Below are 25,324 nucleotides of genomic sequence, written 5' to 3'. Positions count from 1 at the left end.
TAAAGCCTTTCAAATTGGTCATCACTGCATCTCATGGAGGTGAATTTTGTTGTTTATTACACCTCTATGCTGTCTGATAGCTGAAGGTCTTAATGATGGCACCTTAACTGTTCCTTGGAAATCTAAAGCTGTCAGTTACCCGGTATTTTAATATCTTAGTGACTATACTTTCCTCATGTTTGTATAAAATGTGTATTAGTACATTCTGCTAAAACTTTTGTTTAACTCGCGGAAGCAATCCTGTTGTATTAATTTGCTTTTTAGATCTCAAAATTTGCCTTTTAGTCAAATGAAACTATTTTCTGTCTTTGATAAGCAGACACATATGTTTAGTGATCTAGAATACTAAATACCATCTAAGAGAAGATAGGAGTGCTGTGTCAGTTTGTTGGCAAACTTGGAGACCTGCTGGATGTTGAAAAGATGAGGATGGTAATATCTGCTTGATATAAAAGATCATTGGACTTTAAATATTTCTTTGGAAACCTGAGAAAGAAGCTTCTTGATTGACAGTGGTAGCTAAATATCAGTAGTAGACAAGAGTCAAAATATTTTTCTTTAGGATTTTACTTTTGCTTTCAATTTATTTATACTGTTTGTAAGCTCTTGTATTAGCAAAAGTGCCTCTGCTTAAAACACGCTAACCTAAATACAGTTGAGTGTACTGTTATGAACTTATTAGGAGTGGATAAATTCTACACAGGTAATGCACATTTTGAGCAAAACCCTGTCTAAGGTGGATGCAGCAGGAAGATTGCTTTGAGTAGTTCAGGAAAAGACACGCACTCAACGTACACACACCCATCCATACAACTATTGAGGTACCTTGTAGGACTGTTAACTTTAGAGCGATATTGATAAAGGTTTTCTTTGTACAGAATAATTTAATAATGGGGTTGTTAGAGGGACATCTGCATTGTTAGTTTATCTTCTCTTGCTTGTGGGATGTATCTGCTTTTATGATCTCAGAAGTTGCTTGACTTTCAGTGCTGGAAAAATAGAAAGTCCAGATTCTGTTTTTATTTCAAGGCAAAAAACATAGTTCTCAACTTCCAGCCACATTATTGTAGTAAGTTAACTTACTTTAAAGGTGTACTTAGACTAAGTAGTAACATACCATGATGCCTACATGTCAGTTAACCAAGAGTTGGCTTTTCCTCTTCCTTCTTAGTTTGCTGGTGAATTCTGATTGTTTGGACAATTTTTGTACCACGCTTTAGCTTCTGCTCTGTGTGCCTTTTTTAACTGGTATGACAGTCCTTTGTGAGAAAGGGATTATATTATGTGGAGAGTTCCATATGAATATATTGTAACAAGTATCGCTATTCCATTTCTTAGCCATCCAGCCCAATGGATCAGATGGGAAAGATGAGACCTCAGCCTTACGGAGGAAACAACCTATACACGCAACAGCAGGGACCTCAGTCAGGGCAACAGCAAGGCCATGGATATCCAGGACAGCCATATGGGCCACAGACTCCCCAGAGATATCCAATGGGAACTCTAAGCAGGACGCAGACAGCAATGGGCAGTGTCTCCTATGCACAGCAGGTACAGAGAAATGCTCCTCATACATTTTATGCTTGCCTTCATGAACTGAGAATAGATGATTAAAACCTGAAGTATGATCAAAGAGTTCCTGATTTCTGTAAGGCCGGTGTCCACACAGACACATAATGAACAAGGAGGCGTCATTGTATGGTGTGGTGGTAGCTCCACTGTCCTGTGGCTGGGGTTGATGCAGCGCATCTGAGGGCCCCAGGTTGGGGAAGGCTGCATTAAGTAAGAAGCAGAACTGTGTGGGGCAGGGTGCCTTGTTTTTGCACTGGGCTTAATCCAGCAGTGGAGGTAGCCTTCACAGTATCCTTGTCTTCTAGGAGTTGTGTGTTGGATGCTCCTCCCTGAGCACCTCCCTGATCTGCTGCCCTTTTGTGTCTCTTTCTTTCCTCCCCTGTACAGATCCCTCCATACGGACAGCAGGGCCCTACTGGGTATGGGCAACAGAGCCAGACTCCGTATTACAACCAGCAGAGCCCTCATCCTCAGCAGCAGCAGCCGCCTTCCTATGCCCAGCCACCACCGTCACAGACTCCGCACGCTCAGCCTTCTTATCAGCAGCAGCAGGCGCCGTCTCAGCCTCCACAGCTCCAGTCCTCACAGCCCCCGTACGCCCAGCAGCAGACGCAACCCCCGCATCAGCAGTCTCCATCTCCGTATCCTCAGCAGCCCGCCAGTGCCCAGCAGCAACATCCCCAGAGTCAACCTCCCTACACACAGCAGCAGTCACAGTCGCCCTACCAGCAGCAGCAAGCTCAGCAGTCTGCTACCTCGGCACTTTCCCAGCAATCGGCGTCTTACCCTCCGTCTCAGTCACAGCAGCAGCCACCATCGGCATACTCTCAGCAACGCTTCCCACCTCCACAGGTAGGACGCCTTCCACAGACTGCCCTGTTGTCAAATGGCAAGCCTCAGATGAAATCAGGCAAAGCAACATAGTTGACTCCATTGTGACCTTTTCGAATGTGTGTTGACTCTTTATGCTTTTAAGGCAGAAGTAAAAAATAAATGCAGGCTAGCGAGGGACCAAGTGACCCCCAACATATTTAAAAACATGAAAAGTAGTTAGCTGTGAACGCACAACCCAGCAAGCCTGGCACAGCTCCTTAACTGTGCATGCTGCCCACCGGGAGGTTCATTAAAGCACCTTTTCTTGCTGTGTGTGACTGCATGAATGAGACAGGGTGAGGAGCTGTCAGATCTCTGTGACATTCATACCCCACGTTTCCCCCAAGGAGTACAAGCCAGCATAAATTGTACTCTTTTTTCTCCTGCTCTTCCTCCCCACTCCCATTTTATTGTTATAAATTACAATTTATAGGTCCGCAGCCTGGGAGTGCTCTTCGACCCAGAGCTTTCATTGGAAGCTCAGGTGACAGCAGTGGCAAGGAGCGCTTTCCTTCAGCTTCGGCTGATCCATCAGCTGCGCCCCTACCTGGAGTACGACTGCCTGGCAACTGTGACACATGTGTTGGTGACTTCCCGCCTTGACTTCTGTAACGCGCTCTACGTGGGGCTACCCTTGAAGACGGTCCGGATACTTCATTTGGTTCAAAATAGAGCTGCCAGGCTGCTGACAGGGACTGGGCGTTATGTTCACATGACTCCAGTCCTCCGTCAGCTTCACTGGCTTCCCATTGAAGTCCGGGCCCAATTCAAGGTGTTGGTGATGACCTATAAAGCCCTAAACGGCTTGGGTCCTGGTTACCTGAAGGAGCGCTTACATCCATATACGCCCGCCCGCCCGCCCGCCCCTTGAGATCTGCGGGAGAGGCCCTTCTCCAGGAACCCTCCGTGAAAGAAATTAGGAGGGTGGGTACTCGGAGGAGGGCTTTCTCTGTGGTGGCGCCCAATCTATGGAATGTGATCCCCAGAGAGGTCTGCCTGGTGCCGTCATTATTTGCTTTTCAGCGCCAGGCGAAGACCTTTTTATTTAAACGTGATTTTAATTGTTAATATTATTTGCTTATTTTATCTGGCCAGGGCGACTTATTTTATATTGTTAATTTGTTTTATATTTTAATTTTATGCTGTGAGCCGCCCCGAGGCTTCGGCGAATGGGGCGGCATGTAAATGTTTGAATTAAATACATACATACATAAATTACTCTTAGCAGCAACTTAGGCTGAGGGTAGTCATTGCCCAAAAATAACCCAGTGTGGATTTGAACCTGGATCTTGTTAGTCCTTGTTTAATGCTCTATCCACTAAACTGGCTCTCAAAGGTAGGATTTTAGATTACATGAAATGTAGATGCAAGCAAGTGGACAAATAGCAGATATAGCCCTAAGACATATAGCACACAGTCAGTCAAGATAAGAGAGGAGAAGGGATTTTATTTTCCTAGTGCAGAACTGTGTTGAAGAAAAATAGGAGCATACAAACCTAGGAGCGCTTCTGCCTCGCAAACTCCCCTACATGTGTCTTGTGCAGTCACATCTTGCCAACCTGGAAAAGCACAGGGAGAACCAGAATTTGCCAGGACAGTAGTTTTTCTCCATAGTTAAGGCAAAAGTCTGCCTTAGGGCTATCAGTACTTTCGGTTTAATGTCAGGTTTAGAAAGTTCAAGATAGGGCTGTTGCTTCCACATTTTCATGCTGGAAGAGAGAAGTAGTAGGTTCTGTGCCACTGAGCTAACTGCTAACTGTCTGAGCACCCGCAACTCCAAGCAGTAAGAGATGGTATTGTGATTGTGGATGGGTTCCTGGCCATTGTGCTTGTTCTTATCCCTTTGCCAGAGAAGAGAACTCAAAAGCCCTTCCTGCATTGTTCAACTGGGAAGCACAATAACATATTTTAGGGGTGTGTGCAGGTGCTAGAGGTAACTGATTGTTGCTTGTCTTAAAGGGCCAGTACCTGTAAGTCAAGCAGAAAATGCAGATTTTGGCACTTTCCGCTTGATCCTGGCCATCTTTATCTGTGTACACCACTGGGTTTGGTTGACTGCTGCTTATGTAGTTGTTCCTTAGATGCCCTTCCAGGACACAACAATCCTGTAGTTGAAGCAGTCACGGGGAAGAGACTGAACTTGTGAAAGTGCTTACAAGACAAACACTTTAAAGTAGGGCTAAGAACTGCTGCTATAATTCTAGTATAGCCTTTTATTCATTCACGCAACAATTCATGCACCTTTTGACTGTTTATTGAAACTGCAGCCATCATGTGTAGCAGTTGAGTGGAACCAAGTATGGAGATCGGAGTTTTCCACTTGTTATACTGAGAGTGGAGTGAAGATAACATGGCTTTCCTGTTTTATTTTAATTGGACTGGTCTTTTTCTTTATAGGAGTTATCGCAAGACTCATTTGGGTCCCAAGCATCATCGGCTGCCTCAATGACTTCCAGTAAAGGGCAAGAAGACGTGAATTTGAATCTTCAGTCAAGACCTTCCAGTTTGCCGGTGAGTTAAAGAACCTTTCTTAATAATGGCTTAGGATAAGATATTAGAGGCACATTAGGATACTTCATATGTGTAATGGGGTAGATGGAAATGGAAAAGGAGGACTTCCATGTAAAGTAGAACCCCAAAATTCCAATCTCAAACATTTCAGTTTACAAGTAGAAATTCTACTTAATGCCTGGAATTCAAGAGATTATATGAGTTGAAATTTGTTTTTGTTCTCTTATGCTTGTGGTAAACTTTGTTGACATGTGTTGTATTCTGGTGGAACTTGCTGCTGTGTTAGAAGTGTATTAATTTGGCTGCTGATTTAGCTGCTTCTGAAATCAACCAGTTGATGAAGTCAGCAAGGCTGACCTGAATTTCTTCAGATGGAGGATGTCATTTTCTACCTTCAGATGCTTGTCAGCTATTGCCTCTGAGTCTCGCGTATTCTCCAGCCATTTGTTAAACATTCATAAGTTTTACTGGTGGTCAAATCATTTTTAGTGCCCATCAGTGTACAGTAGTGGTTGATGTCATAGATCATACATACAGCTGCTTATTTATGACAGTTGCTGTATCTTGTGCGTGTCTTGTGAGGAGCATAATTAGTAGGTTAATGATTTCATATGTATAGCTCTTCCTTGTTTCTGAAAAGACAGCTTTCTCATAGTGTTTGGAAAGACTATTTAGTACCTTGGTTCAGTGCCAAGTCTCTCCTCAAGAGACTGTCCCCAGCAGGCTCAAAGGGGAGCTTGAGCTGCTGACCTAGAATTGTTCTTCCACTTCTGCTTGAGTGCTGGTTTTTAGAGTAATGAACACTCAAATTTGCAGTTGCATGAACCAAATTCCGAAGAATTTGGTGTATAGCAGAAACTGCATTTACTGTATGTTTTAAAGAGTTATCAGGTGACTTTTTAAAGAGGAAACCAAAATGCAACATGAAAGGTTGTACTGATTTTTTAAAAATATGTACTCTTGTGTACTACAGAATGTAATTCTTCTCTTCCCAACCTTTAGTGTAGCAAGTTGTAGAGTCAAACCTGGCCTGCTGGGAAGTAAGAACAAGCTTGCTGTTAACATTGCTTGTTTCTATCTCTTCCATTTGACTAGATTTTGGTCTTTGCTTCCCCTAGGTTTGCTGTTAAAGTGGCTCAAGAAACTGCTCTGATGTTGAACTGGGATTGGGGTAGTGGTTTCATTAAGCAGTGTGTGACTCTTCCTCCATGAATTCTTCCAGTCAGTGCTTTGGTAATTGTTGGGATTAAGTTGCTTTCTATCGAACAGGCTCCTGCCCAGAGCAAAGCAAGCATTTTTTCAGAAACAGCTGGAGTTTAGCGTCTTTAAGAAGGTCTCTTATCTGTATGACAACGCTTGGACAGATGGAAAACCTTCAATGCTTTAAAGAGTTACTATTTATTAGGTATTGGGATTTTCTGTCTAGCTTCTTTTGACTGAATTTGGCAGCTTCTTGTGTTCTCCAACTTAGCAGTCTGCAGGTTCTTTAGATTTTAGAGCACAAAGTGCTGCAAGATCAGGTGCCCACGAATTTTGTCTGGGATTGATAACCAAACCAAACTCATAGCTGTCAGGTTTTTTCATTTTCCTTTCAAGTGCAGGACTATCCACATCTTTTCAGAGGTCAGTCCCCATATGTACAATGCGGTTGCTACCATGTAATTCTGATTCTCTGAATGCTTACTGGGAATGAGCCCCACTGAACTTGGTGGGATTAATTTTCAGGTAGACATGGATGAGCTTGAGCCTGTACTTCCTGAGTTCATACTGTGCCACTGTGAGAGGTCCGAGTAATGCCTTGCTTCCACCCCCGACTTTGGCACAGGGAAATGGGGCTGACGCAGTCCAATGGTTGTGGGCATCAGAGGATCTTGGAAATTGGAGCTTTAGCTCAGTGGGTAGAATACATGCTTTGAATGCGGAGGGAATCCTGCCTGAAACCCTGGAGAGCGAGTTGTAGTCAACAATTCTGGGTTGGATGGATCTGTGATCTGTGATTTCAACTTAACCCAAAATCAGAACAAAGAAAATACACTGTTGATATGACTGACCTGAGGTTAGGGCATGACCCACTGACTGAAGGCCTTTTCTCTAACTTGAGCATAGAACTTCCTAAGGCTAGCTGTTCATCCAGAAATCCTTTATCATGGCCAGGTTCACAGCTGGCTGTTTTGTATATGAAGGACTATTTTCCCATACACCTACCTCCACAGATAGATATTGTAGATGTGCAGTTGAAAATGTTGCTCAGCTCTGGGAGTAGCTGAAGAATCCTATCCCTAATTCTAGACTTCTTAAAAATAGAATGCTCCGTTTTCTGTTGCACACAGTTAATTTGTCAAGAATGGCATATAGGTCAATTTAGTATTGTTTCCCTTAGACTTAGATGCAAGATGCAACTTAATTCTGTTGAGGGCTACCTGTTCTGGTGTGGCTTTTCGGGCTCTGGGTGAAAGTGTGGAAAAGGTACAGGGATGTCTATAGGAGTTGATATGAAGAATTTCTCACCTTGGTTTACCTTCTTCCTCTCCCCCACCCCCATTCCTGTCCTTTGCTTTCATTAATTCATTTTCACCTTTGTAGGGAAGACTGTACATTTAATAGTAAAGAAGGCGGGGTGGTCTGATTGCTGGAATTCAATGCACTGGAACATCTTTAATTTTTGCTGCTGTCAGCTAGCTTTGCATACTGTGAATTGTCCATAGCAAATACCACTTTCAGGTTGTGCTTTATTCAGCTATATTCAGTCTGACCTCTTTGGTACCCATTAGCTGGTTTTCTCCTAGTCCCATCTAGTTGGTTGGCCAGCCTTCTACAGCAAATGGTGTACTGCAGACATAACACAATGTGAGTTTACCTGAAATGTTAATAGAGGCATTATATTTCAGCAGTGATTCTAGAAAAGCCCAAGAGCATGTATCTGAAGAAGCACTATGATAAGCCTTTGGGGGAAGCTCTATTCCAGAAATTCAGGGAAACCCCTGGATTAGAACTTCACGATTATGACAAGAACGGAGTATTTAGCAATTTCCTGTTTTGCTTTATAGGCTTGTTGTTTCATCTTGAAAACTTTCAGCATTCTTTTCAGTTCCTTGTACTTAAAATCCTGTTCTTTTGGAAGGGCCATGCTTGAGAAGAGTGTATATGGCAGCAGTCCAACTTGTATTACCTGCCAGCGTGTTTTGTTGCTTTAAATGCTATTCTACTGCAACTCTTCACTTCTAGCTTGGCAGCTCTCAAAGGGCTGGATTTGAAACAAGCATTTCTTATTGCTCTAATTTGAAGGAATAATTTATTTGGTCAATAGTGTTCTAGGAGCACATAATTTTGAGTGAGGATATCATCTGTTGGTGGTGCATGCATAGAAAAATATTGCACACAGTGAAAACAAGGCTGTGGTGTTTGTTAGGTTGGAATGATTTTGTCACTGATCAAAGCTATATAGGAATGTCTTAGCATCTCAAGACTGCAGAACAGGCTCCGAATTGGCTCATAATTATTTCTGTATTAATAAAATAATTTTATTTTATAGTTTATATTAAGGCACACTACTTGGAGTAGTGAAGTGATACGAAGATCTGATTTGTGGGGAGACCAGGATTTGCTCTTAGGTTTCTGATAAGATAGTAAGGTGTCCTGGCTAACTTACATGTTTCCTTTCCTGGCTTCACTTCTGTGATGTTTTGTGGCTTAGGATTTTGCAGTCTGACAAATATTATTTGTCTCAGTATGCAAAAGGAGATACAAAAGGGGCTGTGGATTGCTCAGGTTGTACAGTGAGTGGGCACTGCCAGAGCAAGGAATCCGTGCAAACCAATTCTAACTTCACAAATCTGTGTTCCAGAATTTACCATTATGTGGTTGACTATCTCTCAGCAGCATGACAGTGTTGCACAGAGACCAACAAATGCTGTTATTGCCCATCTTTGATCTACTGGACTCATGCTTCTGATTGCTGGCTGGTATATTCCTCATTCTGAGACACTTGATTTATTGGTGGCTTAAAACCTTTCTGTCGTGTATTTCCTTAAGATAGCTAAAATCACTAAAATCAAAACCAATTAGAATTTGGCGCAGAATAATCTGCAGGCTTAGGAATCTTGGTGTATGTAATAACATGTCTGGTTTCTTAACCATTGCTAAGCAGTTGGGAATGTGTCTTTGGCTATCACACCCCCTCTCCATTTGGTAATCCAAATTGCACTATCATAATTGCAATTAAGTATGGCATTGATACCAGTATTGATCCTGGCTTTCACTTAAACAGATCTGAAAACTAGCTTTAAGTTTTGGAATAAGAGGACCGGATTAATTGTACTCCTTTTAATGGACTGTGCCTAGGATAATCTGAAGCACCCTTAGAAATAATCAGTGGCATTTCTGTACTGCTTTAGGATATTCAGGTTCTTCATGTTACCTTGTTGCAATTCTTAAAACAACCATGTAAGTTTATTTATTATTATCCGTACATACTGGCTTTGAGAGCTGAAGCTGGACTGAAGTAGTGCATTAGCAGAGGCAGGATTTGAACCAGGAGCTCTGTGATTTGTAGCTCAGTCTCCTGGCCTTTCTGCTACACAAGCTATAATTATCACCAATCTAATATAACATTTAACAATGATGTAGGGTAGGTGAAATTTGTACACCAGAAATAAGCAGGTAAGGGGGAGACAGGGTACTATCTGTCAACTTCAAGTCACTTAACAATGGTCAAGCAGGTTGTGACTGTATGCTTACATTTCATGTTCCGTGATGCCTAGACATTCTAAAAAGCATAATGGTATGAATGTAAAAGCCCTGGTAACCAGTCACATCCCAAACCAGGGATGGCTGAGGTGCAACTAGAACCAGGGGCTTCCAGCTTCTGCTGGAAAAAGAAAGGCATGAGTGCTTCATCTTGAAATTACTGATACAGCTATGTTGGTAGAACAAAATGTCCACACAACCCTGAAACTAGCCAACATCAATTTATTTGCTTTGAATAATCTCTTTTATTGTACATGCAGATTCTCCTCATTTTCAGCATGAAGAAAACTACCTCTGGTCAAATACAAGTTCCATGCTTACTGAAAAGATCCCCACCACCACCACCACTGGTTTGCTGATTTTGGTGCAGAAGTTATCACAAGAGGGGAAATGCTGTCTTACTAATCCAAGGCACAATAAAGAATATTGTTAAATTTTAAGTGCAATTGTAAGGAAAATATTTGAAAAACACCAGTGGACTGGAGCTGTGCTAACTCTGTGTAGCCACTTTTTAAAATATTATTTGCCCTGGAGTCTGTTGCTAATACTTTTTAAAGCGCCATTGCATCCAAATAACCTGGTTAGGTATTCGTTTGAAAAATTAGTCTGAAGTCTCCTTCAGGCTACTTTACATTAGAAGTGCACTAAATATAAACTTGTGTAGAGGGGAATAAAGTTTAGTGTGGAATGTGTGAATAAACACATAATCTGTGTTGATTGGAACCACATTAGTATTGTGCAGGATTTGGAGAGGAGGGAATATCTCACCTTGTTCTTTAGGCAATTCCCCAGTAATGTTGATGTGTTAATATTATTAACAGTTAATAATATATTATCACATCAACATTAACAGTTTATGTGTGAATATTATTAATTAATATTTGAAGTGATTTTTCTTTCAAACATGGCAGCTGAAGGCCAAGACAGGGCAGGTAGGCATCTGACACTTTGAAGCTACTTTTATTTCTTGGAGAAAAATTGGGAGGCTTTTCTGCAAATGCATTGACTGTCTTAGTTAACTGAAATCTGAATTTGTGCTTGCCAAAAAGCCCATTCTTGAGACCAGATTAAGAATGGTGGTGACTGAGCCTCTGTTACATTGGTGCAAACTATGCTATATTCAGTCAACAGCGATTGCCAGTAGTGTAATAGTATCAAAATAGTCACAAATGCAGGAACTGCGACATACCTGCTATACTCCATAACAACTGTGTAATTCTTCTCCTAATCATATCTTACCCAGGCAACTCTCTTGGCAACTATGCATGAAAACACCAATTACTACTCGGCAACAGCCTGACATGAATGGTTGTTGATGTTACTGCTGTTCCCTTTTAGTCTTCACTGAGATGGATTGAAACAATCCCCTTGTCTTTTGGGTCTTCAGGCCTGATACAGTAGGGGAATGCTGTACTATAAAGATCTGGGAGTGTATTTCTGGTAGTGTTATGATGTGGCACCACTGGGAACTTGCCAGGATCCAGGCCTCACATCTTCCTGTTATAGTCCCTACTGCAACTCCAGGCTCTTCTTCTTCTCCCCATAAGCAAGATGCGAGCTGCAGCAAGTAACCTAGTCTGCTAGTATATTGCCTGAACTGTATGCCTCAAAATCAGAGTGGATTGGCACGAACATCTTGAGTTAATCATGTGTGCACACCACCTCACCTTTACCTTCAGATGCTAAAGTACTGGGCATTAAGCAGATAAGCCTCTTGCATGTTTCATCCAGGCATCAGTCTGCTCCCCTCTTCACAGACGGGAATACAAACTGTAAGCATGTCCCATAACAAGAAGCAAACTCAAACTTTGAGAGACTGTGGTAATCTTTACCCACTGCTAAAGAAGACCTGGATCTTCTGTCCCTCAAGCATTTGAAGTCTAAGGTAGCTTTCCAGTGCTCTAGTAACAAGTGTTAAGCAAAGGCCTCTGGTTATAAAGAGACTCTCGAATACAAAGAACCTTGAAATAAAAGTTGGTTGAGATCCAGCTAGCATCCTTATAAATCAGCCCTCCCCAGTCCTGTGCCCTTCAGGTATTTTGAGCTTCAGTTCCCTGCATAGCAGATCATTGGCCATGTTGCCTGGGCCTGATCAGAGTTGTATTCCAAAACATTTTGGCAAGGCTGCTGTAAAGCATATGAATGAAAGGTTGAGCAGTAACCCATCACGTCTCACCTGCATCTCAGCAGATTGAGAACTTTTTTTTAAGTGTAATGGGTAACTTTTTCTTTCTCTGCACCTATTTGATGATAAAAGACACTTTCACTTTTTGTGCCAATTACTTCTGCAATACCCACAAACAGTAGGTGCTGGGACTGCAGCTTGGTATAGAAGGTTAAATTGCCAGTATACAGTACTGGTATGAAGTATGCAAATACCACATATTTTAATAATTCTGATTGTCAGGTTGATGGCCAAGAAACTGCAAAGGGCCTTGAAGTGCTATTTGTAGCCACTGGAAAACTCAGCTTTCGAGATTTCACCAAGCATTACTCAAGCATTTTCCAGCTTGCCATCAGTGATGTAAGGCCTCAGTGCTTGCAGTTTTTTTTTTTAAAGAAAGGGATCTCTTGACATTGGTTTGCATCAGATCCCACATTCTGCACTTACTTGCACAGAATGAGGGTATATGCATAGCAAGGAAATTATAAATGCATAAATTCAAAGACCACAATTAAACAGCTGTCATTCACCACCTATAGTTGCAAAAGATTATGTTCAAGAAGCAGTGTGCCTCAAGTTCAAAATGGAAGATTAGTAGCCCCCCTCCCCCATTTCTCAGCCTGTGAATTACCAAGCATAACTCTGGCATGTCAACCCAATTTTGCCTTGTATGAATGACCACCACCAGATGCAGTGGCACTGTTACTCTTGCTTAAAGGTTTACTGCATAAAACTGGTATGCCTTCAGCCATTTTCAGCTTGCATCTGTTAAAGAAAAGCATTAAAGAAAACTCGTTTGAGGCCATCTCTTCTGAAGATAGTGTAATTGAGTTTACGTGGTTTTATTGACACCCTTCGCAGAATTCCTGTGAAGAAGCCATAGCAATGTGTTAGCTTGAGCTAGAGGACATCTGCTCTCTGAAAATCCATATTTGAGCTGTGAATTATGTAGATGGCTCAGGTTACTTGGGCAAAGCAAGCTCTTAAGGTTCTGTGCTCTCCTCAATTCATAATGTGGAACAGGGCCCAGCAGTTCATACATTCATGGGAAAATAATATCTCTGTGCTAATTACAACTTGTCTAGGCATTGCTCTGAATGGTTCCCCAGACCACAGTGCCAGAGATCCATATGGTGTTTGAAGGATCAGTGACTCCCAAATTGTTTTGGCAGAAAGGTTCCTCTAAGACCTGGCTGCTGAATGACTCTGCTCATTTGCATGAAAGGACTAATAGCAAAACAAACTATGCATGTTACTACCCATGTCTTATTTTTTATTTCTCTGGAGCCTCCTCCCTTTCTCTCCTTTAATAAAAATAACAACACACAAGTAGCCTTTATGCATTTGAACAATGTGTTCCAAAGCCACTAGCAAATCTCTGGCTAGGAATCTTTGCGTCATTCTAGTGACATGGTTTCTGGGTATGACCTGCTGCTTGGAACAGTTCTGCTGTTTGTCCATGTGGCACTCCCCAGCTCCCACTTCTGAAGTGAGCGAGTCTAACCTGGAAGGAAATTCCCCACCCCCCACTGCTGTGTCAGTCATGGCCGTTCCAAGCAGCACGGAATGCTGTGTGCTCGATTCTCTCCAACGGGGCGGCCAATCAGTGCCTGCCTTATAAATCATGCTGCTGAGCCACTGATGCAGTTTGCTGTCCCTGTGCTTCGTGCAGGAGGCCGTGTTTGCAGCAGATCGCTCTATGCTCGATCCAGGGCCCGTTTCCTGTTTCTATTCTAGTCATTGGTGGCTCGGCATGGCTTCCTGCCTGTATACGTTACAGATTCCCCTGATGGGAGTTTTTGTTTTCTTAGGAACAATTTCAGTTAGAAAATTAACTGAAATATGAAGCCAGCTGCGACTTGGAAAGGAACTGATTAGACAACAGGCGCATGCGCTCTAAACAATGCTGTCATTTCTTTCTTCTGCTTTAAGCCCAGCTTCTGTAAGCAGGGCAGACTGGTATTTAATCAGAAAACTGCTAGAGGATACCCAGTTCTGAAGTTGGATTCCCAAGAGTGGCTTTTCTTAATCTTGTCGAATCACTGAATTGGAAGAACCACTGTGGCATTGGCGGTTGCTCCATATAAATAAAGTAATGCACTGTAACTGTACATTGCAATGAGTGCTTGGCTGCTATACCCTAAGAAAAATTAGGATGAGAAGAAGAGAGTGACAGAAGTGGATAAACATCAGGTTTTAAAATGGGGTCTTGAACATTTTAAATCTCATTTAATGGTTTTATGAATCACACCCTTCACCTAAAAAGTACCCAGGGTGATATACAGTCAGAGTACTATTGCAAAGCCACATAATAAAACAGGCATAATGAATAAATTCTGAGATTACAATTAAAGACAAAGTTGCAGAGGAAAATAAAACAATATCAAGCAGCGTTAAACACTTACAAACCCATTTAAAGTAGCCAGGGAGGCAGCCTTTATTTCCTTGGGAATTAATTACACAATTGAGATGCTGCTGCTGAAATGACTCTGCCCTTATGTATTCACCAACCTAACCTGCCTTACAACGGAGCCTCAACTGATGGTAAATATGGATAGGTTCATATGGAGGAGAAAGGTCTTGAGTTATACCGGCCCCAAACCATTTAGGGCTTTGTACATCAAAGCCAGCATTTGAATTAAAGCTGAAAACAAAATTGAACCCAGTCAAGTGGATCTAGGGTCCATTATAATGTGGTTTCCACAGTATGTTCCAGTCAAAAATATATAGCCTTAACATGTTGGACTAGCTAAGTCTGAACACTTTCCAAGGGCAACCTTATGGAAAGTATGCTACAGTAGTCTAAGCAGAAGATCATTAAATCATGGCTTAAATAGCCACATCTTTCCCCAAGAAGAGTTTAAGTTGTACACCAGCCTAAAGATGGTCATCACTGCCACATGTTCCTAGAGGAACAGTGTTGGATCCAGTAGTACCCCCAGTCTGGGTACCTTATCCTTCAGAAGGAGTACTATGTCATCCAAAACTGATTGTACTCTAGATGTCTGCTAACCAATACGACCTCTGTTCTGCCTGGATCTGTTCAACCATGCTAGTCTGTTGCTGCATTTAGGCAATAGCTTAATATTTTTGCATCCTCCATGGCATCAGAAGAAAGGAAGAGGTAGATCTGGATATCATCAGAACAGTGATGAAACTTAGCTTGAAATGTTATCTCCTCCAGGGGCTACTCTGGGAAGGCCCCACCTTCAGGGGCTGGGAAAGCAGACTTGATCAGAACTTCTTGGAGGAACTGGGGTCTCCCTTGCAAGCTTCAGTTGCCCTTTGGGGTGGGAGTGGGAAGCAGACTTTAGGAGACTTTGTACATGTCGTGAGAGAGGAAGAGGGGAGACTTTACCAACAAACTCATGTAGATGTTGAATAGCATAGCATAAGTAGTGCTGAGGAACCACAAAGACCATGGTGCCTATCAGTAGTTCTTCAGCACCACCTTCTGGGAATGTTCAGCCAAATAGGATTGGAACCACTGCCGAACAATGCTCCTAAAATTCCATATTGGCCAAACATCGAATTATAGATACGGACTTCTTTTTAGTGATCAACATTAGTATACTCTTAGAAAAATACCCAGATTAGACTGAATTCAATAAGTCAGCATACATTTAGATGGAATCCATGATCTTAAGCTGCATGTTCCCCCACATGACACTCTCTAGTAGTTCTGGACTGCAGCTTGCGGCGTTCCTGATCATTAACTGTTTTGGCTGGTGCTGATGGAATTTGGACATACAATAGGGCAGCTTTCCCCAACCTGGTCCCCAGTAGATGTTTTTGACTACAAGGACAATTTAAGGAATGTTATGGCTTAGCACTACCTACATCTTTGAAGAATCCTTAGCAGGACAAGGGAACTACATGTGTATTAAACTTCCAGTTTCTGTGAAGACCCATTCATTAGTGTGATGGTGATGTCAGGGTTTCATGACCAAGCATAAACATGTTTCTAAAACCTGAAATGGTAAAAAGTGATATATCTGTAAATGACTTTACCTAACCACCTCTGACCTCCTATGGCTAATAATTAGTTTGGTGTATGTCCAATGTACAACTGTGGGTTGGTTACCATAGTTACATAGAAGATGTCTTGGGAATATGGCTGTTGTTTCTCAACTAACCTGTTCCATTAAGACCAGCAGTTTAATTTCAGTTCTGTGGCCTTGCAAGATACATGCGGTCAACACAAAATAGCTAAAGATGCAAATATGTTAAGTGTTCTCTTATGGAACAAGATGACTACATTGCAAATCGTTTGTATATAATATGCCCCCAACCAAAGTAAAGAGGGGCAGGTATGGACAACCCACCAAGATGAAGTTGAAGAAACCAATTAATTCCCTAAGATTTTATATGCTGAAAATTGACTCCTCAGCATTTAGTGTATTAGGAGGGCAAGGAGCTGGTGACACTGGCACTTTTTTGGACTTGGCTTATAATTCCTGGCCATTGGTCATGCTGGGATGACAGCTTACCCAAAATATGTAGAGATCTATCTTCTGCCCATCCTTTCTTCAGAAAGTTCACAGACATTGAGGCATGCTTTGGCTAAGCTTGTACCCTCCCACCTATAAAACCCAAGTTGCTTAACCATTAGAGGGCAGACTTCCTCTGAGCCCAAGTCTACCTTCTCTTTCCAATTTCCATGGTTCTATGTTTTTTAAAATGCTATTTATTGGTTTACAATAAAAGGCAAAGTTTATAAAAAGTAGTTGCTTGATACACGCACTGTGACATTTTTCATGGCCCCCACTTGAATTTGAAAGAATAGGGAAGACAGCAAAAGCTATTACCATAGCAACAGCATATCCCCCCTCCTAGCAATCATTTCTTATTTATAAAATTTCTGTTGTCATTTCAACAAAACAAGATAATATTAAAAACAAAGCAATAAAATCACCTTAAAATCCAGCAAAAAGCATTAGAAAACACAAGGCCAGAAGTTCTTTGGCAAAAAGAAATAGGCTTTACCAGATAATAGAAGCTATACAGAAAGAGGACAATTTAATTTTCTGTGTATAGTGATGGAGCAGGAATGGAGAGTTCTGTACAGTGGGATCACACAGTTGGAAAAACCCTACTCCAAACCCTCCTTTTTCTTGCCAGTATAAAAGAGGACCAAGGTCTGGGCAGAAGATTTAGAGTATTTATTCCCTCATTATCTATCGGTCCATTAAGGACTTTATAAGGGAGGGGACCAGCAACGTAAATAAGTCTTCAGAGCCAATAGCCAGTTCTGCTGTACTGAGACAAAGGTAATATAATAATTCCTGTGGGGAAGCAGGAATTAAATCCATTCAATCTGGCCTTGCTGATCTCCAAACTATTTTCAAGGGCAGCCTAGGATCTGAGCATTCCAGTATTCTGTGTGTTCATTCTTGGATGACAGATAAAAGCAAGATCCTGATGTAAGGGAAGGAGTGGCAGAAGATGATCCTGTGAATCAAACATTAAAGTAGGATGCCTCCATGACCAGATGCCCTCTTTTGGGGCAATATATTGTCCGCAACAGGTCATACCCTGAGTCCTACATCTCCCTCTGAGGTAACCATTAGCTGACTTCAAATCTCAGCCCTCAATCAAGATGTAATAATGTCCAAGCACTTGTTCAAAGAAATTGTTCTTTCTATATCTTTCGTAATGAAAAGAATTGGGTGTCATTTGAATACTAATGATTCCAAGATAAGTAATTTATTTTCTTGGTTTTATATAGATGATTTTTTAATTAAATAAAGAGAGGGTGAAACTTTGCTATATACCAGGGGATTAAATTTCATAGAATAGAGCTGTAATCCTTTGAAAACTATTTTCTGGCGCCATTTGGTTAAACAGGAGCATAGTAGTGAAAGAACAGTGTCCCCAAGCCCTGATTGCTCTCAGCAGCCCAGAAGTATTTGTTGGCCAAGGATATCTAATGGTGCTCCAAGTCTCCTCAGTACAGTCCTCTTCTGTTGAAGGCTAGACAAATACTTTTTATTTGATTGATTGATTGATTTAAACCACAGCCACTGGTCCCAAAGAAGATCCTGTCCAAAATATTGTCCGTATGTTATAAACATGGTCTGTGTTATGAAATCCTGACTTAAATGGATCAAAAAATTACCTTCCAGGGAACGCTAATGATGTCCCACTCTCTACTCTCTGCCCTTAAACATGGGAGTTTCAATTAGTCTAAAGCTTTTCGCCACCACTGGATGGGTCTGGTGTTAATGCTAGCAGCTCTCCCTGCAAGAAAGCCTTCCTGATTTTGCTGAACAGCATTTGACTCAGTTATCTTCCACCTACTTTTCAGTAAGGGTCAGTTCAGCAAATGGTTGAAAGCATTTTCCCAAGGATTTTGTCCAGTTTTTCAGGCCATAGTATCTAAATTGGGTCCCATGAAATTAGACATCATTCCATAATAAGCATTGTGTTAATTGTGGTTTCCAAGTCAGAATGGATATTATCAATTTTATTGCATAAGTGTGCAATCTTATAAATATTAAACAGAGAAAATCTCTTGCAGATCACAGAGTTGTCCAACCAGCATCAAACCATGGGTTAGCCATGTGTGTTTTTTAGCCTAAATAATCTAGTAGTCTGGGTTCAGATGTCACACATGGCAAGAGCCTATTATGTCTTTGTTGAGTAAAAGCAGAAGGTACTCGCACCTGTCCATGCATGATATAAAAATGAAAGACCTTCTTCCATTCATGTACAATGGCCGATTCGTTTTTAAATAAATGAATGTCATGAAACCGTGTCATGGTGTGTGTTATATAGCAGTCCCTAATTAATATCCAGTCCCTAAACAGGCTGCAGTGTGTCCAGTAGGTGTTGCAGCAAATAACCGGTTAATTAACCCATTATTTGACGCTGTTTGGTGCAAAGGGCCTCAGTATCTTTGAACATTCCTTTTGGCTCAGAGCATGAGATGATTCCCTGACTTAAAATGCTTGCAGTGTCAGTATCATTAACAGATGTAAACTTTTAGCAATATTGTCACCTGTATTTTCTATGCTACATTTCCGTCTAACCTCATCACTCCAGTATGAATAACTAAGTTTGCATATGTTTGCCAGCATAGTGTAACACTCCATGCAGCTGATGAAGTAAAGCTGCAGACTGTGGAAGATTATGATGCAATACATTTGTCGCACTTCAAGGGACACAGATCTAACCCTCTAGAAATCTGAGGATTACGGCAGTCAGTGCAGTTGGATTACTTCTTGTCTCTTTGTTTTCCTCTCCTTCCTAGCTTATTTTGACAGACAACAGTAGTAAAGCAGCTTGTTCACCTTGAGCCAGGTCTCCAGTTCTCCTGCAGTGGGAGGCACCAGCTTTGCCACTGGTGAGGCTGAGCTTGCGCCTCTGTGGAAAGTAGCAGAGAATGACTTGGAACTAGGGAAATCCCCACAGATCTGCTCAGGGTCAGTTCTGACAGCCTTCTCCAAAAGTTGCCGCCAGCCAGACAGCTGGATAAGAATTACTGCTGGCATCAGATGCTCAACTACTCCTGGCAAGGCAGAGTCAAAATACTGAGGATTTTTGATAACTGCTGTAAATTACATACCATTTCTATTCCCTGTATTTTACTACTAGCTTTCAAATAGGGATTCTTGAAGGGTTAAGCAGAAACTAGCTTTTGGAATGTGGCTGTTTGCAGAAGAGATCCATTCCCTACTGTCCCAAAGGAGGAGGAGGATGCTGGTTTTCCTGCATATGGTGGATTTTTTTTCTCCAGTGACATCTTGTTGAGTGTATGAATCATGATGCTTTCCCTTCTTACTTTGTGACTTCAACCACAATCTTAGAGTTCCTCTTTAAAATGAAGGGAAAGGACATGAGTATTACCGATCTCTACTTAGTGTTGGGGCTTTGAGAATGTATTCTTATGGGTAATTCTTAAAAAAAAACTGGATTGGGGTGGAATGGTGTTGAGCAGAAGCAGTGGATGTGATTAACGCGCCTACTGAGCAGATCTGTGGGAGTGGAGTATCGACCTCTGAAAAATCAATGGCTGCTGCAGTAGCAGTACTGGCTCCCCCACCCCTATTTCTCTCAAGGTCTTTAGTTGAAGGAGTGTGGTGAAACCAGCTGCTCTTCTGTCTTCCCTTTTCTGTCCCTACTTTCACCAAAACAGCTGAAGAGACCATTCGTTCTCTTTCTTCTCCCCAGGACAACTTGCTTAGATAGGGGTTTTTTTGGTTTTTGTTTTTGTTTTGCAATTATAGTGAAATTTCTCTTGTCACACACTCCAAGCTCCTCCTCAGAGCCTCTTTTCCAAGCCCTTCTTCCCTGCACTGCAGATACAGCCAGCAGCTTCTACCAGTTTTGTGTAAAGTCTGACGAGAGGAAGGAGCTTTTGCTTCCTTTCGCAGCCTCAAAACCCTCGGCATGTTCTGGTTTCCATCCTGAAGCAATCAATGTCAGTGCAGATACACTGTAGAGAAGCTGGCAACTCCTGTTGTGAGGGAGGACAAATGGAGAGTTCTCTCTGTTGAAAGAATGAATGAGTTCAAATGCTCCTTATATCAATTGTGTCTTCCTTTCTTGAAGGACACAAATTTAATTCAATGCATGTATAAGCTGGATGGGTAGGGTGGTATCAATGAGGAAATAGTCTCACTGCATTGTTATTTTGCACAAAAATGCTAAGGACCTTTCTTTCTAAAACTCTAGCAGCTGTATACATTTGAAAGAGGAATCTCTAACCACCTTTATTCTTGTTTGTACGTGGTTCTTGTTCAGATTGGTAGACTTTAACTCATAATGCCATTGTTGTGATACAATTGGGGATTAGGAAGTGTAACATGCATATGCTGAGAGTTGTAGTTCAAAATATTAGGAAGGCATCTAGTTGTGGAAAGTATATGTAAATGATGCCATTGTAGTGCGAATTGCATAGTGTAGGATGCTTCATATTGCTTTCATGATTATGGTACATGCTTGTTGAGTAGGCTCACTGATTTCTCATGTGGAGATTCTTTATTTGAAAATGATAGCCATTGAGAATAAAAGTCAGGCTCGAAATCGTGTGTTAAAAGCATCTTGGATGAGGTTTGTCTTACTCTGTTTTGCCTCATTTCTTACCCATTAGTGGCATTGTCATTGCATGTATCTCCACCACCATAAAGACTAGGTATTTTAATTGAAATTAGAGATTGGCAAAATCATTCACACAGCCTAAAATTTAAAGGTGTTTTGAATATGCTTCTGGTTGTAATGGAATGTGAATGCTTAGTCACGTGAACACCTTTTATAGAAGATGAGAGGGCCTGAATGGCTTCTAACAAGTGTATGCTTATACAATAGAATTAAGGTTGTTAGAAAAAAGTGTGTAGGTTGTGTGCGTGTGTGCATTTTCAAGCATGTTTGTGCCCATGCACTTTCTCTCCAAATATTTTAATATAGGCAGGGCACCACAGCTTAGGGTGGCCTTGGAAATCAACCCCCAAATTGTTGTGGCCATGTTCCTGTTGCTGTCCTGCCTACTTGGCAGGTATCAAGTAGCTGTCAGGTCATTTGAGAAAGAGGTAGGGAGTGTGTTGGCTTGGCTACTGCACAGCCAAGCTATGGCAGCTGCTGCCTCCTCTTGTACTGTAGAGCAGAGAAGGGGAGGCAGCCTGTGTTTAGGCTTCTGTGATCTAGAAGCGCCCTCAGTACAAGCTTGGCAATGGTGGGGTTGTGGGGACAGAATCGCTGTACCACTGCCTGGATGATCCTGGAGCATCTTTGTAGATTCAAGGTTAGAAGGGAGGCATCATGTGAACCGTGATGTTGAAAATGTGGGAACTGTGTATAGTTTAGAATCTTTCAAAGCAGAAGATTCATTAGTACAAGCAGATTATTATGAATCTGGTACTTGCTTTAGTTCAAGTACAATGTGCTTTATTACATTTCCTGGCATTTAAATTGTATTTCTGACCTTTTTGAATGCTGATCTAGCTAAAGCAACAGTGCAGACATGGCCTGTAAGATCTGTAGAAGCATTATCAAGAAATTACCTTGCTTATACCATATAGCTTAAAGGTCCAAAGCAGTAGTTTAGAACAGGTATGAATGTCCATGCTGGATGTTCCATGATTGTTGTACCATTAAGCATCTGACTTTATACCACCTTGTACTGTTTCCGAACGTTTGTGACTAAATATTGTCTAATATATCCATACACATGTGTAAATCTTGTTTACTGTGCTGCCTATATAATTTATGCTAGGACCTTGCCTGCAGAGATTATAGTGGCTGTTTCAATCTCGAATGCTTTATGGCTGCTGCACCTAGCCATATGTGGCTTTCCTTTCTGTCCATTCTCCCTCTGCAATTTCTTCTATCAGATTTTGCCCTCCTTCCAGCCTTCCCTTTAAATCACTCCTCCTTGCAGCCCCCTTGCTTCTCTTTTCCAACCTAAGCAAGTACTTCTCAAAGTGCTTTTGTTCCTCTTTAGACTTTGAGTAGCTCATCAATGAGAACCAGAAACCCTTACCTCTGCTGCACTCCTGTGACAATAGAATGAGTTAGGCAGTCATCCCCAAAGGTACTGAGTCTGTGGGTTATCTAGCATTAAAAATGTCACATACAATATGTTCCAAGAGTATTCTGCTATCTTGTATTTGTCTGCATTGGGAATTCCACTTTCATCTTGGAGGCAGCCTTAGCCCCCCCTTTGTGGGGAAGTGCTGTTTGGTTTGATTTCAGGCATGGTTTTGTTTTGGTGTGAAAAGGTGGTGTTAGCAACTGATTTCATATTCACCAACAGCACGAACAGACTCCTGCTGGCATAAGGTTGAATTGGGCAACCAATCGCAGCTGGAACAGTTATAGTTTCGGAGTCCCTGTGGGCTTCCGCTATCAGGTCACATCCCAAAATAACACTGGGCAGTATTTCAAGTGAAGAAATGAAGGCTTTGGGGTTGGAGCCAGCCTGGAGTGTGAGATTTCTGTGTGAAATGCTTGGAATCCCTCCAGCATTTTTGATCTGCATGGCAGATGAGCAATAAAATGCATTAAACACACACACACACACACACACACACACACACACACACACACACTGGAAACACGTGAGGAAATTATCCAGACCAAAACGATTCCTTCATGCTGGCAGAGTTACTGCTGTTGATTTGCACCTCCTGTTTTCTCTTGCCTTATTGGCTTTATCCAAAGAAGGAGGGAAAAAAGCTTTGCTGAGCATTGACATTGGGTAGTTCCTGACAGCCAAATAAAAAGATCTTTAAACTACCCTACCCATTTAATCCATAAGCACTGCAATTTTTAATTTGGGTCTGTTAAGAAACTTGAAGTGAAATTTTGTATTTTTTAACTGCTTGTGGTTTGTTCCTCAGAGGGATGGAAGTTCTACACTCTTGACCTAATGCAAAGGTAAATCTAGATGTTAATAACCTAAAAATGACCTCAAACCCTTTAAAATGGTTTTATTAGCACGCATACACATGTTCCACTTTAAAAGATGGACTTTAAGGAACATTTTAACATGCATTTTTCGTTAGTTAGCAACATGAGTGGAATCATAGTTTTGAATCATAAGGCCCTGGTGCAGGATGCATTTGTGATGCCTAACATCGACAAAAATTTTGCATTGTCCACAGTTTACCTTCTCTGGCTAATGTGAGACATGGTCACCATGGGAGTCTTGAATCATACGGTCACAGTTCTGTGCTGATCACTGTTTGGGAAGCCCCCACCCAGCAAAAAAAAAAGAGAGAGTGGTTTCCTGTGTGCAGTTACAGTCAGCTTGAGCCCTCTGGTGCCAGTGTGTACAAGCGGTTCATCTTGTGTGCATTTGGTAGCTCTCCATGAAAAGGCTTTTTGTCTAGGATGAATGGCAATGTCTTCTTCTCCCTTTATGTTTGTCTACTCAGACCATTCTTGAATGAACACGTCCAAGGTAGGATTGCTTGGAAGGGTTACCCCTGCTTTTTTTTATTGAACTTACTAGCCTAGTCAGCGTGGCAACAGTAGATTTAACTGAGCACCACTTGTTATTGGATCTTCTCCTACCACTTAAATATTCTTCTCCATATTCCTAGTTTGTTTATTTTATTGACAATATCTGGGTTTTCTGACAAAGGCCTTTGTTTTTATAGAATTAGCTGTCACCCCCAGACTAGTCTGAGGCCTGCCCACATGCAACTCACAATAATTGCACCAGGAAGAGAGGCCACTTGTGTTCCTCTCGCAGCAATAGATGAAATGATACGATTGAAAGCAAAGTAATAGTGGCTGTGTTGTGAGTGGCAAGATTGGGAAATCTTTGTGTCATCTAATGGTACTTTGGTGGGTAGCTGTGTGCCTCGGGTAAAATATCAAGGGGAAAGATAGATTTCTCTGGAGAAGATGTATTCCATAAATGGGAAACTATTACTGAAAATAGCCACCTCAGCATGAAACAGGGCTTCTAATAATGTTCTTGGGGCTGGGTAGGAATATCATGGAAAAATATGTGCCTTCAGATCTGGTGGTTCCAAGCTGTGATGGCTTTTGTAGTTTAACACCAGCACTTTGAATTGGACCCAGGAATTAACTGGGAGCTAGTGAAGATGATAAATACTGACATGGTGTGGTCATATTGCCCAGTCCCAGCCAGTACCATAGGTGACATATTTTCTACTAATTGAAGTTGTCAAACCATTTTCAAGGACAACTCTGCAAACAGTGCATTGCTGTAATCTAAGTGGGAAGTTACAAGAGCAGGATTACATAAGTGAGGCACTCTGTATCTGGAAATGGGCCTAGCTGGTGTACAAGCGTAAACTGGTGAATGATGTTCCATTTCACAGAAGACACTTGTGCTTCTAATGATAAAGGTGGCTCTGTAAGCATCCTTAAGCTGTGAGTTTGAGGGCTTGGGTAGGCAACTGTTTGGGGTTGAGGCACACATTTATCATCCTGTCACTGTCACAAAATGGACACACTGCAGATGAAAGCATGGCCTTAAGACATCTGCCTTCTTCATTTCCTGAGTACCTCAAGAGACCTGTTGGGTGCCCAGAGATGTTCATGGGCAAAGAAGATGGGAGCGGCTAGAGGTCTGCCCCTTGCTTTGAAGCAATCCAAGCTTCTAATAAAAAATGTTTTTTAATGATGAAGAAGAAGAAGTGGTGGGAGGGTAGAGTACTACAGCAGGTGCCAAAAAGGGTGTCCAGGTTTGTGCTGGTGCCAGCAAGTGCTATACTGGCTATACCTACTTTTGGAATCTCCAGCCAGAGAGATGAATGTCTGGATTACATGTTATTTAATTGGTCCTCCCTCAATCCATTGCCGTTGCCAGGCACTGATTGAGCATTTTTACTACCTTATCTGTTGCTGATGAAAAAAGATAAGACTGCATGTCATAGCATACTGATGGAACGACATTCTAACTGTCCGAATGTCCTCACTCAGTGGCTTCATGTAGCTTTTAAATAGCATGAGGAACAAGATAGAACTTTGTGGGGCCCAAGA

The 25,324-nt window shown here is 41.8% G+C and overlaps 1 protein-coding gene across 3 annotated transcripts in view; it reads left to right on the top strand.

The window, feature by feature from the left end:
• Window positions 1-25,324, top strand: part of ARID1A (AT-rich interaction domain 1A) — an 86,599-nt gene that overhangs the window by 29,437 nt on the left and 31,838 nt on the right. For all 3 annotated transcript variants that reach the window (XM_044435343.1, XM_044435342.1, XM_044435341.1), the window contains exons 2-4: window positions 1,339-1,551; window positions 1,960-2,424; window positions 4,843-4,956. In XM_044435343.1, coding sequence (XP_044291278.1) covers window positions 1,339-1,551; window positions 1,960-2,424; window positions 4,843-4,956 — 792 coding nt within the window. The remainder of the gene's footprint in view (window positions 1-1,338; window positions 1,552-1,959; window positions 2,425-4,842; window positions 4,957-25,324) is intronic.

This window comes from Varanus komodoensis, unplaced genomic scaffold (assembly GCF_004798865.1).
Source record: "Varanus komodoensis strain SLA01 unplaced genomic scaffold, ASM479886v1 scaffold29_1, whole genome shotgun sequence".
Classification (NCBI taxonomy): Eukaryota; Metazoa; Chordata; class Lepidosauria; order Squamata; family Varanidae; genus Varanus; species Varanus komodoensis.
Note: the sequence above shows the minus strand (reverse complement) of the source record. Positions and strands in the feature narration are given on the sequence as shown.